The following is an 18,622-nucleotide window of genomic DNA, read 5'->3' as shown; positions in this document are numbered from 1 at the left end:
AGACTTCCCTGCACATGAGAGCAATGAGAAGTCCTGCTAGTTAAATAAACACAGAAAATAAACAACAGATGGACCTTAACAATACAGGCATCCCTGAATTCTCTGTGTTAACCCTTGTAGCATGTTGGCTTCTGCTTACATAGCAAAAGCCTGCTGACAGATTCCTCAATTGCATATGATTTAAAACAGCGATTTGTTGAGGGGTTTTTTTAGTCAGAATCAACAAGACTGCATCAGTAAGGGTCTGGATGATATTTTTTTCCAGACAGCAAAATAAAAATATAAACAGTTTGGGGGACGGGGGTGCATCGTGCTGACAGATTAACTTTAGATTCTGCTGCCAGAGATTGACCGTAGCATTTAAATTGTTAAGCAGCAGCGATCGGAGCAAGCAGGAAGGTGACAGCTGCGTAACACCACCAGCGCCGGACCTCCTAAGATCCAGTCTTACATTGTTCATGATTTTCTATATGATTTACAAGTAACGCAGATGCTGAGCCACATAATAAATAGCTTATTTGGTTTACAGAAATGTTTTTATCACAGCAAACTTAAAAAACAAAAGTGGTTAACTGGTATATTTAGGAATATGTAGTCACACCCAATATGGGTTAATAAAGACACAATCCCAATGGAAGGTGCGGAAGACTGTGCTATGTGGGGAGTGCATGATTCCCAGAAGAAGACACCAATGATTCCAAGTCATGGATACAGCAATCGGCCAACGAAAGCAAACACAACGCAGAAGTCTATGGATATTGTGACGCCTGAAACAGAAAAAAAAAAAAGGTGATAAGTGCCATGGTGAGAAATTACGTATTTTTGCTTTGCTCCACATGTTGCATTTACTACTAGAGATAAGTAAACCTTTAGGCCATGTTCACACATAACATCTATACTGCGTCTTTTTTGCTGCTTTTTTTTGTGTGCAGAAAATCTAACTATCCAAACAAAGTGGATGTAATTTCATGAAAACGTCTACCCACTGTGCATTTAAAGACACTGCTGAATTGTGCATTTTTGGTTAATATTTTCTCTATAGACTTCAATGGAAAGCCTGAAAAAAAAAATTAGTCGTATTTTAAAGTGCTGAATCAAAGCTTTAAAAAATATTTTTTTTGAAGAAAGACTCCCCAACACTCCCTCATTCACCAATTTATTAATTAAAGGTGCGAGCTTTCTCACGCTCGTGAGAAATTCCTTGTCTGCCGCTGACCTGGAGTGACTTATGGCGCTTTGTTCTGAGGACTAAGCTCCATAGGATACTATGTGTCACGGCCGGGCGGTCGGGCAGACCCAGGAGGTGGATCCACTGGACCGAACTCTCTGAGATGGTGGTAGGGAGTCCGGCAGCTGAAGCACTGATGGGCAGTAGAACAGTCCGTGCAAGTGAAGGCAGCGGAGGAGTCCCAGGGACCACGGAGTCACAGAAGGTGGTCTTGGTGACGTAGCTCCGGTTCGGAGGCCGAGGTGATATCAGGCGGGGTCCGGAACCTCTGGAGCAAGATGACGGGTCACCGCAGGGATCCGGGATGGTACGGACTGTCAGATGGCAGACGGACAGCGTGCGGGGATCAGGACACGGCAGACTGGATGGCGAAGCAGGCACGGCTCTACAAAGAGAGATAGGTGAGTACGAGCACAGTAACACCAGGAGACCTGACTCCTAGCTCAGGGAACACGAAGATCAGGCCCCGCCCCCTTGGACAATGACCCCTTATATACCCTGTACCTGTGCAACCTCATTTCCTGTTAATGGACGCTGGCCCTTTAAGAAAGGGTCAGTGACCGCGCGCGCGCCCTAATGCGCATGCGCGCCGCCCGGGTGCCAGAAGCCAGGGAAGGAGGCTGCGAGGAGGACGCAGGGGAGCCGGCCCGGACCAGGGAAGCTGTCGGGCGCCGGGATCGGGGGCCCGGGGCCCTGGGACGGACGGAATCCGGTGACTGGGGAGCGGAGAGCGTGGCAGGTGAGCCGGGGAACGGGGGTGAGGACCCGGGGAGCGTGACAGTACCCCCCCCCCCACGCCCCCCTCCCCGCAACCGGGACATGAAGGCACGGATAAGAGGAGTGCCCACGTTCTCCCTGGGCTCCCAAGACCTATCCTCAGGACCATACCCTTCCCAGTCCACCAGGAAGAACTGTCGACCTCGTACGGTCTTCATGGCCACGATATCCCTTACCGCATAGATGTCATCATCGGCAATAGGAGGAGGGGCCGGACTGGCAGCAGCGGAGAAGGGACCAAGGACAACCGGCTTGAGCAGAGAGACGTGGAAGGAGTTGGGTATCCTCATCGTGGCCGGGAGCTGTAGCTTGTAGGATACCTCATTGATCTTGCTGAGGACCTTAAACGGCCCGATGTAGCGAGGGCCCAGCTTGTAGGAAGGTATCTTCAATCGGATGTACTGGGAAGCAAGCCAGACCAGGTCACCAGGAGAGAAACACGGAGGATCCAGACGTCTCTTGTCAGCGTGTTTCTTCATCCGCTGGGAAGCGCGCCCAAGAGACGCTTTGACAGAGTCCCAAATGGTAGCAAAGTCACGAACTGCAGTATCAGCAGCCGGAACATCCGATGAAGGGGATATAGGCAACGGGACGGAGGGTTGAAGTCCGTAAACTACATGGAAGGGAGATTTGGAGGACGACTCACTGATGTGGTGGTTATGTGAGAATTCAGCCCAAGGTAGAAGCGTGGACCAGTCGTCGTGATGGGCGTTGACGTAGTGACGTAAGAAGGAGGTCAAGATTTGATTGACCCTCTCCACTTGGCCATTAGACTGAGGATGGTAAGCAGAAGAAAAGTCCAGAGTCACACCCAGATGTTTGCAGAGCGCCCTCCAGAAGCGGGAGGTAAACTGAGTTCCTCGGTCGGACACGATGTGGGATGGGAAACCATGCAAGCGGAAGACGTGATGTATATAGGCTTCCGCGAGTTCCTGAGCAGAGGGCAGTCCAGCCATAGGGACGAAGTGAGCCATTTTGGAGAACCGGTCCACCACGACCCATATGACTGTGTGTCCAGAGGATAATGGTAAGTCCGTAATAAAATCCATCGCTATGTGTTGCCACGGAATTGTGGGTATCGGCAGAGGCAGAAGACGGCCATAGGGCAGGTGTTTGGGCGTCTTGTTCCTGGCACAAGAGGAGCAGGCAGAGACAAAAGCAGCGACGTCCGTGCGAAGGGATGGCCACCAATAATGGCGTACAATCGCACCCCATGTTCTCTTCTGGCCTGCATGACCGGCTGTTTTCGAGGCATGACCCCAGTGTAACACCTTTTGCCTGTCAGTCTCAGAGACATAGGTCTTTCCGGGCGGTATCTGGGCCAGGGTGACAGGGGCCACCGGAATAATCTTGCTAGGAGGGATGAACTGGCGGTAGTAGTTGGCAAATCCCAGGAACCGTTGGATTGCCTTTAGTCCAGAAGGGGGAGGCCAGTTGAGTATGGAGGACACCTTCTTAGGATCCATTTGCAGTCCAGTACCCGAGATGATGTATCCCAGGAAAGGGAGAGAAGACTGCTCAAAGACACACTTCTCATATTTGGCGTATAGACGATTCTCTCTCAGTCGTTGTAGGACCAGCTGGACGTTCTCTCTGTGGGTCTGGAGGTCCGGAGAGTAGATAAGGATGTCATCCAGATACACTACTACACAGACGTAGAGGAGGTCCCGGAAGATGTCGTTCACCAATTCTTGGAAGACTGCTGGTGCATTACATAGGCCGAAGGGCATCACGCAGTATTCATAGTGCCCATCGCGAGTATTAAACGCGGTCTTCCATTCGTCCCCAGAGCGGATACGAACTAGGTTGTAAGCACCCCGAAGATCCAGTTTGGTGAACACACGGGCTCCTCTGAGCCGGTCGAACAATTCGGGGATGAGCGGCAGAGGATACTTGTTCTTTACGGTGATCTGATTCAGACCCCGGTAGTCGATGCAGGGGCGTAGGTCACCCTCTTTCTTCTTAACGAAGAAGAAGCCCGCTCCCGCAGGAGAGGAGGATCTCCGGATGAATCCCTTAGCCAGGCTCTCTGTGATGTAGGTAGACATGGCCCTGGTTTCGGCTGGGGACAACGGATATATCCGTCCTCGAGGTGGTGTTGTTCCTGGGAGCAGGTCGATGGCACAATCGTAGGGACGGTGTGGCGGAAGTACCTCAGACTCCTTCTTGTCGAAAACGTCTGCGAAGGACCAATAGGCCGAGGGCAGTTCCGGTAGGTTCTCTGGAACCGGAGGTCGTCGGATGTGTGGTATGGACTTCAGACACTTCTCATGACAAGAAGGACCCCATCGGGTGATTTCGCCAGTACCCCAGCTGACTGAGGGTTCGTGTGTCCGCAACCAGGGAAGTCCCAGCAGGATTTGATGGGACATGTGTGGAAGGACGTAGAGAGAGATGTTCTCGGTGTGCAGGGCACCGATACGTAGTTCGACCGGTCTGGTGACCCAGGAGATGGTATCAGAGAGGGGTCTCCCATCCACAGAGGCTATCACGAGGGGTTTGTCAAGTGGAGTAACAGGCAGCTGGTACTTGTCCACCGTGGCCTGCTGAATGAAATTGCCTGCTGCCCCGGAATCGAGGTATGCCTCAGCCGTGAACCGTGTCTCTCCCGTTGACACTTGCACAGTCCACATAACCGGATCTGAGAGAGTCCCAGCACCTAGGGTGGCCTCTCCTACCAACCCTAGGCTTTGGAGTTTCCCGGCCTCTCTGGACAGGCGCGTAGCAGGTGTGTGCCCTCTCCGCAGTAAAAGCAGAGGCCCTTGGCGAGCCGCTCTGCTCGACGCTGTTCAGACTGTCGTACTCGGTCAATCTGCATGGGCTCGTGGACGGGAATCCCAGCTGTTGATGACTGAGGTGCGGAGGGCTTCTGGGGAGGTGAGGAATGCCGTACCGGTCGTCTCTCACGAGACAGCTCTTTAGAGCGCTCCTGAAAACGAATGTCCACTCGAGTAGCCAGGGCAATCAGGGCATCTAGGGTGGAGGGCAAGTCACGACCCGCCAACTCATCTTTGATGCGACTCGAGAGTCCCTCCCAGAAGGCGGCTGTCAGGGCCTCATTATTCCACCCGAGTTCAGAAGCCAAAGTGCGGAAACGGATGGCGTATTGGCCCACCGTCAGTGTTCCTTGACGTAGGCGGAGAAGTGATGAAGCAGACGCAGAGGCGCGTCCCGGCTCGTCAAAGGTACTGCGAAAGGCCTGCAGGAACTCTCGAAGGTTCTTGGTCACAGGGTCCTCCTTCTCCCACAAGGGGTTCATCCACGCCAGTGCCTCGCCCTCTAGGTGGGACATTATAAAGGCGACCTTGGCTTGGTCGGAGGCGAATAGATGTGGCAGCTGCGTGAAATGAAGGGAACATTGGTTGAGGAAGCCCCTGCAGGTCTTGGGATCTCCAGAATAACGAGGTGGTGAAGCCAACCGGAGTTGGGAAGCACCCGACGAGGCTGCCACTGGTGCGGGAGCCGTGGATTGTCCATTGGAGGACCTGGGTGCCGCAGGCGTCATGGATGCTTGTAACGTGTACAGGCGGGTGTCCACGGAGGTCATAAATTGCAGCATGCGGGTCTGGACTTCACGCTGGCGTTGGAGTTCCTCTTGCAGGGCCAATAGTGCTGCAGCGGGATCCATGGCCTGATCTTACTGTCACGGCCGGGCGGTCGGGCAGACCCAGGAGGTGGATCCACTGGACCGAACTCTCTGAGATGGTGGTAGGGAGTCCGGCAGCTGAAGCACTGATGGGCAGTAGAACAGTCCGTGCAAGTGAAGGCAGCGGAGGAGTCCCAGGGACCACGGAGTCACAGAAGGTGGTCTTGGTGACGTAGCTCCGGTTCGGAGGCCGAGGTGATATCAGGCGGGGTCCGGAACCTCTGGAGCAAGATGACGGGTCACCGCAGGGATCCGGGATGGTACGGACTGTCAGATGGCAGACGGACAGCGTGCGGGGATCAGGACACGGCAGACTGGATGGCGAAGCAGGCACGGCTCTACAAAGAGAGATAGGTGAGTACGAGCACAGTAACACCAGGAGACCTGACTCCTAGCTCAGGGAACACGAAGATCAGGCCCCGCCCCCTTGGACAATGACCCCTTATATACCCTGTACCTGTGCAACCTCATTTCCTGTTAATGGACGCTGGCCCTTTAAGAAAGGGTCAGTGACCGCGCGCGCGCCCTAATGCGCATGCGCGCCGCCCGGGTGCCAGAAGCCAGGGAAGGAGGCTGCGAGGAGGACGCAGGGGAGCCGGCCCGGACCAGGGAAGCTGTCGGGCGCCGGGATCGGGGGCCCGGGGCCCTGGGACGGACGGAATCCGGTGACTGGGGAGCGGAGAGCGTGGCAGGTGAGCCGGGGAACGGGGGTGAGGACCCGGGGAGCGTGACACTATGAGCATTGTGGGACATTACACCATTGGATTATGTTGGAACTTCAAGGATTTCTTTCTAATTAATAAGTTGGTAAACAAGGGAGTGTGGTGGAGTCTTTATTCACTATTGGATTATGTCAGAACTTTAAGGATATTTTAAAATTAATAAATTGGCTAACGATGAAGTGTGGGTAAGTCTTTATTCAAGTAAACTATTTTTTTACCAATGTGTGTGTTTAACTGTACACTTACCGTGTTAGTAATGGGGGTGTCTGCTAGACGCCTTTCCATTATTAACCCCTGGCCTTGATGCCAGCTGTCAATTCACAGCTGACATCAACCATAAAAATATTACCCTGATTGTCACTGCACCAAAGCAATCAGAAAGAGCCTGGCAATGCGCCAGAACTGGCACATCTAATGTGTTGCAACAGTTGTGGGGCAGCTGAGGACTGCTCTTTTTAGGCTGGGAAGGGCCAAATAACCATTGGCCTTCCCAGTCTTAAAATACCAGCCCCCAGCTGTCTGCTTTACCTGCACTGGTTATGAAAAATAAGGGGGTTCCCATGTCATTTAGTATCATATATTTTGTTCACAGCAGCGAACAGGTATAGACCCCATGCCGAAAAGCTTGTTCATTGGCTGCACTGTAGCCTTTCAACAAACATTTTAACATATGAACAGCACCCAAACTTGGACACAGACGTCAGTGAAAAGCCCGTGGTTGAGTTTGAGTCCTGGACACCAGGCATCCGTAAGAACCCAGAACTTTACAGTTTAGGTTTGCTCATCCCTAATTGGGGCACAGTAGGCACAGCTTAGTATTGGAAAAGCCCTGTAAGATAAATTAACTGCACAAAGCACTTTAATTACTTTTTTGCTTGCATGAGCGTGCAGCTGCCCCCGAGACCAGGTGATAACAGAGACTTGCTCTTCAAGGGCTATGGTTAAGTGGCCATTTAAATCAATGACCAGATCTCCATAGGTAAATCCTGATTATCCAGTATGTAAACCTAGAAGATACACGTAGTAACTGACTACTTACTCATGGATACAAGGGGAGTGGTGGCTGTGGTTGTAGTGTGTGTGGTCACTGGTATTGCTGTGTATCCACTGGCTCTTCTGCCCTCTAGTGCCTGATGAAGGCTTTGCAGTTGTACACTATTCAGCAGAGCGCACTGCGATTCTGTGACCATTGCTGCATTTTCTGGACCAAGGTTTCTGATTTGCTCAGGTGACAGCTCCTTAGGAAGCAAATTATTAAACATTTTTTAATTAATTAATAACCTCCCCTTATATGCACAGTAGTATCCTCTAATTATCTTTCAAGGGAACATGGCCCTAGGTTTTTCCCTTATGAGCTGCGGCCACCACCAGTGTGCTCTTATATACAGCATTCTAGAGAACTGTATATAAGAGCCCAGGCTGCTGTGTATAACATACAAAAGAGCTTTATTATACTCACCTAGGGGGGTGGTCCTGTCTGAGGGTGTCGCTGGTCTCGGTCCGGTGTCTCCTTCATCTTGTGCAATTGCTGTCCTCCTTTCCAGCCCCGTGTGCATGACACATCCTGCGTCATTCACAGAGAGGCCTCCATTGCGCTCCTGCGCATGCGCACTTTGATCTGCTCAGCTGAGGGCAGAGGAAAGTACTGAAATGTGCATGTGCGAGGAAAGGTGGTGTGGTGTTCCAGATTCTCTGGTGTTTGTAGTTTCTTTCCTGCTCTTGTTTTCCTCCTGAATCTCTTATTGTCCTATCGTGTGTGTGTGTGTGTGTGTGTGTGTGTGTATGTGTGTGTGTATGTATGTGTGTGTGTGTGGGCAGTGCGTGTATTTTGGTTTTCCCTTGTCTGACTTCATCTGTGTTTAACATCACACTCCTGCCCCATCCTTCCCTGATGGGAAAGGGGAAGGGGGGGGAAATCAGACTAGGTCTGGTCAGGGCCAAGAACGGGACTCAAGCATCTCCACCATTAGGAATATCCCTCAAGCTAGAGATACCATAGGGCTCCCTGGCACGAGGGACAAAATAGGGGCCCCTATCCCTCATTATCCTACAAGTCACATCGTGACACTGAGCTCAGTGATTGGCTGCAGCGCTGTTGACGTGATGAAAGTGTTGCGGACAATAACAGACACTAGGAGTACTTGCTGGACCCAAGGAGGGTAAATAAAGCATAGTTTGTTGAAAAAGGAAATCCCCTTTAATTTATGCAAGTGTTATCAGTAGATATAGCTGAAAAGATTAAACCTGACGTCAAGACAATTGGAAAATTGTTGTATATATCATTACCTTAAATATCTCCTTGGGTATTAGCTTAATGGCGAGAGGCTGAATATAAGGCATAAGTTTTGGATCAAGCGTCTTGAAATCGTCTTTACTGAGACCAGCTTATAAAGAAATGATATAACAAGGACATTGGTCAGTATATCTTCAAATTACAGATCCTGTAAATTAAAACTTCCAGTGAATTATCTCGTATACAGTACAGACCAAAAGTTTGGACACACCTTCCCATTCAATGAGTTTTCTTTATTTTCAGGACTCTGAAAATTGTAGATTCACATTGAAGACATCAAAACTATGAATTAACACGTGGAATGAAATACTTAAAAAAGTGTGAAACAACTGAAAATATGTCTTATATTCTAGGTCCTTCAAAGTAGCCACCTTTTGCTTTGATTACTGCTTTGCACACTCTTGGCATTCTCTTGATGAGCTTCAAGAGGTAGTCACCGGAAATGGTTTTCCAATAGTCTTGAAGGAGTTCCCACATATGCTTAGCACTTGTTAACCCTTTTGCCTTCACTCTGCGGTCCAGCTCAGCCCAAACCATCTCGATTGGGTTCAGGTCTGGTGACTGTGGAGGCCAGGTCATCTGGCGTAGCATCCCATCACTCTCCTTCTTAGTCAAATAGCCCTTACACAGCCTGGAGGTGTGTTTGGGGTCATTGTCCTGTTGAAAAATAAATGATGGTCCAACTAAACGCAAACGAATAGCATGCCGCTGCAAGATGCTGTGGTAGCCATGCTGGTTCAGTATGCCTTCAATTTTGAATAAATCCCCAACAGTGTCACCAGCAAAGCACCCCCACACCGTCACACCTCCTCCTCCATGCTTCACGGTGGGAACCAGCCATGTAGAGTCCATCTGTCGCGGGCGGGGAGGGCGCTGCGCTCACCCACTGCTCGGGTCCGGCTGCTGCTGCTGCTCACTCGGTCGGTGGCTCGAGCGGTGGGCCAGATCCCGGGGACTCGAGCGGCGCTCCTCGCCCGTGAGTGAAAGGGGTGGTTTGGTTTAGGGATATTGTCCATGACGCCACCCACGGTTTGTGGTGAGGTTGGGACACCACTGCTGCTCTGTACGGGGATCCCGGGAGCGTTGACAGGGAGCAGCTGAGATGTTTTCTCCCCTCCGTGGGTAGGGGGGTTTTGGTGGTCCCGGGGCCCGGTGGTGGAGGTCGGAAGGTGGGTTGCGGGACCTGCCCGGGTGCAGGGCCGCGGGGCAGCGCAGTGCCAGACGGCACGGTGGTACTTACTCAGCCAGTAACGCACACGGAGTCTCTGGTGAAACAAACGGCTGGATGGACGACTCCCACAGACGGCTGCGGCGGTCACTCCCGGTAGGTTGGCGGTAACTGTCTCTCCCTGCACCGGTGTTCTGTTCTCGGCCCCAATGGCTTCCCACTGATAGCCCGCTCCCCAGTGGTATGTTGGCTAAGGGAGCCCTTCCTTTGCCCGCAGGCTCTGGCCCTGGGAGCTCTAGCTCTGGCGGTAGCTTTCTCTCCCTCACGGTTTGGACGGTTGCCTTCAATCGGGTCTTTGCTGCTGGGAAACCCCGGAGGTTCCCGTCGCTGACGGATTTGACCGGTTTTACGGCGACTCCTAGCCTGGTCGGGGTCCGTAGGCCCTGCCGGATGGTGCTGGTTTCTCTTCGCTCCCTGGTTCGGTACCGGCGGGCCACCGCCCGTCCCCGGTCCTCACGGTTGTGCGTCAATCGGCCTCTCCTGCAGACGGTCACCACCGTCTGCCAACCTTGCTGTCAGGTGCCCGGGCCACGTACCCGGACACGGTCAGTCTGCTCCTCTACTACTACTTCCCCTGACTCTCTCTCTCCACTCCTCGTCACTATCTGACCTTCTTTCCCGCCTCCAGGACTGTGAACTCCTCGGTGGGAGGAGCCAACCGCCTGGCTCCGCCCCACCTGGTGTGGACATCAGCCCCTGGAGGGAGGCAACAAGGGTTTGTGTCTGACCTTGATGTTTCTAACCGGGGTGTAGGGTGTGTTGTTGCAGTACCTGTGACGTCCTGGCTTGTCCAGGGCGCCACATTCCCCCTTGGTTAAACGCAGACCGTCCGCGGGCTGCTCGTCCATCACCGGTTTTATTTTTGTTAACTGTAGAAAACATGTAAAAACCACAACACAAGCATTTCTGCATAACTTCCCATTACGGGAGGCACGGTACTTTCAACGTTACAACCGGTAGTCAATTTTATTAACGGTACGGCTTCCGCTCTCCCCCCGCCCAAACAACCTGGCCCTGATGCTGCCCCTAAGAAGTGGGCAGCACCCCTTGCCCCTGTCCAGAACCAAATTGCCCGAGCGGGTACGGTCTCTTTCAGGGGACCCACGTCCATGGGGGACCCCTGACCCCCGGAGGATTGCCACCGGTTACGGTAGTGGCGGGTCTGGGCCATCCATTTCCTCCAGGCCCATCCTCCCAAATCAGCCTCTCCGGAGGCGGTCACGGTATCAAGCCAACAAATATATTTACATGCCACTAAGTTTGTGGTTGCCCTGCAAGTTCTCGGGCTTGTCCGTAAGAAGTTCCTTACGCACGGTGGGGGTTAACGGTATAACAGGGACAACTCCAGCCCCAACAGGGACCGTTCTTCTCGAACGGTAAGGTCCCATCGGGGACTTGCTGTAGGGTCCCAGCGGGGACAATCAGTTGGGTCCCAAGGGCTATTCACTACACCTGACTCCGGGACAACTTCCTCCTGCAGCTTTCCCATGGTTCACCACCGGAGAGCACGAGCCCACAATGCCACCCTCACACAGGGGTGACACTGTCCCACAGGACTCCACTTCAAACTGCCGGCAGTGCGGGTACGGCTGTTCCTCCACCCGGACTCTTGGAATCGTGAGGGCCAACGGGAACATCACAGGGTCCTGACGGGGACCGACAGCAAGGTAGCCGGGAACCGCTACCACATCCTTTTTCTCCAAGCAGCAGTCTTAGGGCACAGCTGCCGTAGCTGCCGCTCCAGGTCAGTCGGTGTGGGGGACGGGCCCAGCCGGAGTCCCTCCGTGCCGGCTATGACCGGCACCTTCAGTAGTGAGGGGCCCCGCTGTGACAAGGCCTGCTCTGCCGCTTGGCAGCTACATCCCCGCGGTGCCTCAGCCGAAGCTGGGTGTCTGGGAGCGGTCAGCAGGACTGGCGGTGCTGGCGTCGGGTTGAAGATCGCTTCCGTTGCGGCCGGGCGGACTGCCGGGGCCGTCGTCATCTCCGTCGCGGCCAGGATGGAAGCCGGGACGGGTGCCAGGGCGGTGGTAAAGGTAAGGCCCGGGGGCCGCAGGTCTGGGCCCTCTCCCACAGACGCTGCGGGCTCCGCTACCAGTGACAGTGGTAACGGGTCAGTCGGGGCGGTGGCCGCGTACAGGGGCAGTAAGGGAGGTGGCATAGTGGATGGCAGCAGGCCGGGCCCCTCAGACGCAGCGGCCGTTCCCTCGGGGACATAGGGGCGTGGGCCGCTTACCTGCTCCGCTGGAACCACCTCCACTCCGCATGCCCGCACGGTTGCAGCCAGGCCCTTCTTCTCCGACGTCCACTCCGCCATCATGGAGTGGACCGCGGCCTGGAGCTCCTGGCACGTCTTGCTGCTGTGCCCAGGAACTTGTTCCGGCAGAGTCCTGGCGTCCCTGCACTCTGCAGCGTTAATTACATGCAATCTTCAAGCACTGCCGCTCCTGCGGCCAGCGCTCTTCCGCCAGACACGGACATCTTCTCTCCGTCAGGCGCAGACATCTTGTTTCCGTCCCCCCTTGGTGTCTTTCCGGCACCTCCTCTTCAGAGGCGGAGCTTCAGCTTTCGCGCCTCCACTGCTCGGGAAGACGCTCAAGCGGGGACTTTTCGCGCCCAAGATGGCGGATTCTGAAAATTTTCGGCCGGACACCTCCGGTGGGACACAAGGCGCACCTCTACCAGACGGCAGAGCGGTAAGATCCTGTTCGTGACGCCAAGTTGTCGCGGGCGGGGAGGGCGCTGCGCTCACCCACTGCTCGGGTCCGGCTGCTGCTGCTGCTCGCTCAGTCGGTGGCTCAAGCGGTGGGCCGGATCCCGGGGACTCGAACGGCGCTCCTCGCCCGTGAGTGAAAGGGGTGGTTTGGTTTAGGGATATTGTCCGTGACGCCACCCACGGTTTGTGGTGAGGTTGGGACACCACCGCTGCTCTGTATGGGGATCCCGGGAGCGTTAACAGGGAGCAGCTGAGATGTTTTCTCCCCTCCGTGGGTAGGGGGGTTTTGGTGGTCCCGGGGCCCTGTGGTGGAGGTCGGAAGGTGGGTTGCGGGACCTGGCCGGGTGCAGGGTCGCGGGGCAGCGCAGTGCTAGACGGCACGGTGGTACTTACTCAGCCAGTAACGCACACGGAGTCTCTGGTGAAACAAACGGCTGGATGGACGAGTCCCACAGACGGCTGCGGCGGTCACTCCCGGTAGGTTGGCGGTAACTGTCTCTCCCTGCACCGGTGTTCTGTTCTCGGCCCCAATAGCTTCCCACTGATAGCCCGCTCCCCAGCGGTATGTTGGCTAAGGGAGCCCTTCTTTTGCTCGCAGGCTCTGGCCCTGGGAGCTCTAGCTCTGGAGGTAGCTTTCTCTCCCTCACGGTTTGGATGGTTGCCTTCAATCGGGTCTTTGCTGCTGGGAAACCCCGGAGGTTCCCGTCGCTGACGGATTTGACCGGTTTTACGGTGACTCCTAGCCTGGTCAGGGTCTGTAGACCCTGCCGGATGGTGCTGGGTTCTCTTCGCTCCCCGGTTCGGTACCGGCGGGCCACCGCCCATCCCCGGTCCTCACGGTTGTGCGTCAATCGGCCTCTCCTGCAGACGGTCACCACCGTCTGCCAACCTTGCTGTCAGGTGCCCGGGCCACGTACCCGGACACGGTCAGTCTTTTCCTCTACTACTACTTCCCCTGACTCTCTCTCTCCACTCCTCGTCACTATCTGACCTTCTTTCCCGCCTCCAGGACTGTGAACTCCTCGGTGGGAGGAGCCAACCGCCTGGCTCCGCCCCACCTGGTGTGGACATCAGCCCCTGGAGGGAGGCAACAAGGGTTTGTGTCTGACCTTGATGTTTCTAACCGGGGTGTAGGGTGTGTTGTTGCAGTACCTGTGACGTCCTGGCTTGTCCAGGGCGCCACACATCCGTTCACCTTTTCTACAAAGACACGGCGGTTGGATCCAAAGATCTCAAATTTGGACTCATCAGAGCAAAGCACAGATTTCCACTGGTATAATGTCCATTCCTTGTGTTCTTTAGCCCAAACAAGTCTCTTCTGCTTGTTGCCTGTCCTTAGCAGTGGTTTCCTAGCAGCTATTTTACCATGAAGGCCTGCTGCACAAAGTCTCTTCTTAACAGTTGTTCTAGAGATGAGAAGATGTGTCCAAACTTTTGGTCTGTACTGTATATAGTATACGCTCAGGTGACAAATGAAGGATATTTTTTTACTTTATCACCAGAATATCACTCTTTCGAAAAGCAAGCACAGGAATATTGCCTAAAACAGTAACATCATCTAACCAATGGCTTACCTGCAATGTAGCCAATGTCATTCAACACATAATGGCTCCACTTTTCCGGTTTTCCATAAATCTGCTCTGTCTTACTCTTCAGTGCTTGCAGGATCTGATGGCCGCACGGGAAAGATCCAATTCTTGAAATAACTGAGCTAAATAAAAAATAAGAAAAATCACCCAGAAATTCACAGAAAATTGAATACATTATTGGGCTTAGCTCAGGAAGGTAACCTTGTCCGTATGCCTTTGTACATTTAGAGTGGTCCTCCACCCTGTGGCCCCCAGAGCTGAAATCTGTTGTATAGATGTGGCTCCTATTCTGTAAAAGTCATATTCTGGATGTCCATGTATTTCTACATTTACGTTTCTGCATGGATGTATCACGATAAGACACCCACACCATTCAGCTGTTCCCGATGCTGTTCCCAGCCGGAACTACTCAATTATGGAGCTGCGCAGCACATCTCCGTCAACTGAATAGGGGCGGATGTGCAGTACCCGGCCACTATTATATCGATTGAGCTGTGCAACTGCGCAACTAAATAATTGTGCCCGGTGGTGGCACTGGGAACAGCTGATGGCAGAGGGTGCCGGGTGTCGTAACCCCACCTATCAAACATTGATGACCTATCCTAAGGACCCCTTTAATTCTCAAAGTTCTCAATTCACAGGTAAAATCTGACTAATTTTCCCATTATGGCGGTAGGAAAAGAAAGTTGGTGCTCATAAAAGTTTCAGAAGAACTTTTTATTTCTTCTTATGTTTTTTTTATTTTTATATAGCGTCAACATATTCTGCAGTGCTTTAAATACATCAGCAACACTCTCCCCATTGGGGCTCACAATGTAAATTCCCTATCAGTTTATCTTTGGAGTGTGGGAGGAAACCGAAGAAGCCAGAGGAAACCCACGCAAATACAGGGAGAACATACAGAACTTGCAGGAGGATGTCTGTGTTGGCCTCTAGCTCCTCAACCTTCCCTCTACATAGAATTTGTAAAGCACTGTAATAGGGTGCTAGGCCCATGTGCCCCACCCTGAAGACATCGGCTGTCATTGTGTTATAATACAGTGGAACCTTGGTTTACAAGAACAATCCGTTCTGGGAGTGTGCTTGTTAACCAAGTTACTCGTCTAGCAAAGCAAGATTTCCCATAGGAAATAAAGCAAGCTCAGACAATTTGTTCCACAACTTGTGCAATGTCCCATCCTGGTCCCCTATTGTTCCATTCCACACATGCACAAGCACACACAAACACACACAAACATACACATATTATGCTCACCTTACCCTCTGTTCCCTCACCGGCCTCCTGGTTCTTGTAGTCTGCAGGTATGTGTATCCAGTAACCATCGCGACTGATGCCGGAGCTTCCCCAGTCAGCGCGTCAGCAGCAGACGTCATAAGCAGGAACCGCTTGCATCTGATTGATTGGCCAGAGCGCTGACGTCAAAGGCAGGAGCCGCTTGCCTCTGATTGGTCAGTGCACTGTCTTTGAGAAGCGCTGACAGCTGAACTTTCTCCATCGTCGCGATGGTTACCGGATACACATAGTGTACCTACGAACTACAAGAACCAGGAGGCCAGCGATGGAACGGAAGGTAAGGTGAGCATAATATGTGTGTGTGTTTGTGTGTGTTTGTGTGGACTGCAAGAGCGGGTCAGAGCGCAGTGAAAGTATGGAACCGGAAGTGTGTGCGGTGAGTATTTGCTCGTACAGCAAAGATTGTTCGTAAACTGAGTTACAAATTTACAGCAAGCTTTGCTCGTATAGTGAAATACTCGCACACTAAGTTACTTGTAAACTGTAATGTGAAATTTGTTAATGTATGCAATGTGTTTATGCATAATGTGCAAATGTGGCCATCTAGTGGCCAGTTTAGGTACTACTGCCTGGTAAGGAGGTTAGGTATTGCCTAGCAACAGGGAAGGTGAGGTGCTGTGGGAAGTCCACAGTAGGAGGAGCCAGCTGCAGGGTATAGCCTGACTCCATCTTACTTTAGTAGGAGAAAGAAGTAGACAGTAGAAAAACTGTATATGTGAATAGTATAGGAGGAGAAGTGTGCAAGCCTACTAGATACCTGACGCCGATATAAAATTTACCACCAAAAAATCAACAATTATTCACAGCAATAAGAGGGCAAAAGTTCTTACCTGCCCAGGCGAAAGAATCTAATGCATTGGCAGGATGCAGTAAAAGCCCCTAATAAAGATGGAGGCAACACAGGTGCAAACCACTGATGGAGCAAACACTCATAAGGGTAATTTACACGCTGCGATCTCGCTAGTGAGATAGCTAGCGAGTGTACCCGCCCCCGTCGGTTGTGCGACACGGGCAAATTGCTGCCCGTGGCGCACAACATCGTTTACACCCGTCACACGGACTTACCTTCCCTGCGACATCGCTCTGGAGGGCGAACTGTCTCCTTTCTAAGGGGGCGGTTCGTGCGGCGTCACAGCGACGTCACACGGCAGCCGTCCAATAGAAGCGGAGGGGCGGAGATGAGCGGGACGTAACATCCCACCCACCTCCTTCCTTCCGCATTGCCGGTGGAGGCAGGTAAGGAGATGTTTGTCGTTCCTGCGGTGTCACACATAGCGATGTGTAATGCCGCAGGAACGAAGAACAACATCGTACCTGCAGCAGCAACGATATTATGGAAAGGAGCGACGTGTCAACGATCACCGATTTTGGTTGTTTTTGCGATCATTGATCGTCGCTCCTTGGTGTCACACGCTGCGATGTTGCTAACGACGACGGATGTGCGTCACCAACGACGTGACCCCGACGATATATCGGTAGCGATGTCGCAGCGTGTAAAGCACCCTTTACACTGCCCCTCCATGGAGGTGGTGATTGCTTGGTATTAAAATTGCACACAAGAAGGCTTGAATAGGGCGCCATTCACACATGTAGGTGCACAGTGTCTGGCTTACAGCCTACTGATGACGCCCATACTATTGGACTAGGCGGGCTGTAGGTGCACAACACTGGAACGGAGTCCCCAGTTTACAAGGCCTGTGTGGTGCACCTATATAGTGCTGAGCAGCCCGCCTAAATTAATAGTATGGGCGTCAATAATAAGCTGTAAGCCAGACATTGAAGTCAAATGTACCGTACCTACAATGTTCAAGTGTTGTGCTCGCAGTGACGATGTGACCGAAATACTGTGCATAACTGTTAGTAAAAAACTGTTGATAAAGAAACAAGAGTCTGAACAAGGGCCTAAGCAGAGTTATGTCTTGAAGACACAAAGTCAACACACCCAACCAGAAACTCGGCCGCAGACACGAACCCCCTTGGTTTGTGGGGATGGCAGGAGCGATCGCGGCTATCACCCCGGACAAACTCTAGGAACCATATGTAATCTCACATCTCAGTAATAAGAAATTTCAGATTTTACAACCTGACAGAAAGTGAAAGAATAGTTAAGGAGGATAGAGAAGATTTCACTGATAACATTCGAGGACTCCATAGTATATGAGGAATACGTACCGAAACTCCATTGTGTGGATCTGATCTATCTGCTCGGGGTCGGCAGCACATAGACTGGTTCCCAGCCCGGCCAGCTCAAAGCTCTTCAAATCATTTATGGATTTTCCAGAATCGTTTAGAAAACTCTCAAGTATGGACTTTGCCTGTAACATATGTAGAGAAAAAAAACATAAAACAAACGTCCATGATTGGGATTGATTTTTAGCTTTTATAGTTTGACATCAAGAACAGTTCCTCTACTACAATGCAGAAGAAGAAAACACAAAATTTTTGGACTGCACCTAAGAGATAGATAAAACGTTGACGCTCTGCATAAACTCAGTGTGACAGAGCTGTCTGTGTATGGATACCTGGCCTTGGTATTTCCCTTGTCATATCTTTAAACTTGTCAAAGAGTTAGATATTGACTTAAAGGGACACTTAATATGGTGGTTGTGGTGGTCTCCTAAAAAGAGACACTCCTTGGCTAGGTCCTTCCCGGAGGGATATCTGGCTAGTTTCTGTGTTGAGACTCCTGACCGAGGCTCCACGGACCTTTTTGATTTAAACGCAGTGTGAACAGCGCCTAAAGATGGGAGGGAAACGGAGCTAGAGGGACAGTAGACTTTTATAGGGGAGAAAAGACTAAGTTTAGGCAGGAAGACTACGGGGCCGGGTGCAAAGAAAAATGCTCAACAGGGGCAAAGCTAGAGGTGTAAAGAAGAGCAGGTGATGGGATAATTAGAAGTCTTTGGGTCCCCCCCCCCTTTTTTTTGGGAGAATATGAGTTTTTGTAATGTGACCTTCAAGTATTTTTGTCTTGTAAGGCCGAAAATGCCAATCATTGACCTAGGTTCGCAGTATTGCTAATAGACTTGCAGTACTGATGTTGAACGACAACGCGTCTGTAAATGGGGAGGGCACAACTACGTGGTTTGTCCTCGAGATGGCTATTGGCCAGGACCAGCCATGGCCCAGCTT

At 52.2% G+C, this 18,622-nt stretch overlaps 1 protein-coding gene across 1 annotated transcript in view; it reads right to left on the bottom strand.

The window, feature by feature from the left end:
• Positions 1 to 642: 642 nt before the first annotated feature.
• OTOA (otoancorin) overlaps positions 643 to 18,622 on the bottom strand; it is an 82,001-nt gene continuing 64,021 nt past the window's right edge. Inside the window, exons 21-25 of the mRNA XM_075319148.1 lie at positions 17,663 to 17,805; positions 14,182 to 14,318; positions 8,660 to 8,757; positions 7,413 to 7,611; positions 643 to 767 (exon numbers count right to left, since the gene is read on the bottom strand). Coding sequence (XP_075175263.1) covers positions 703 to 767; positions 7,413 to 7,611; positions 8,660 to 8,757; positions 14,182 to 14,318; positions 17,663 to 17,805 — 642 coding nt within the window. The 3' untranslated portion in view covers positions 643 to 702. The remainder of the gene's footprint in view (positions 768 to 7,412; positions 7,612 to 8,659; positions 8,758 to 14,181; positions 14,319 to 17,662; positions 17,806 to 18,622) is intronic.

Source organism: Anomaloglossus baeobatrachus, chromosome 7, assembly GCF_048569485.1.
Source record: "Anomaloglossus baeobatrachus isolate aAnoBae1 chromosome 7, aAnoBae1.hap1, whole genome shotgun sequence".
NCBI classification, from domain to species: Eukaryota; Metazoa; Chordata; class Amphibia; order Anura; family Aromobatidae; genus Anomaloglossus; species Anomaloglossus baeobatrachus.
This window is presented reverse-complemented; position numbering and strand designations above follow the sequence as displayed.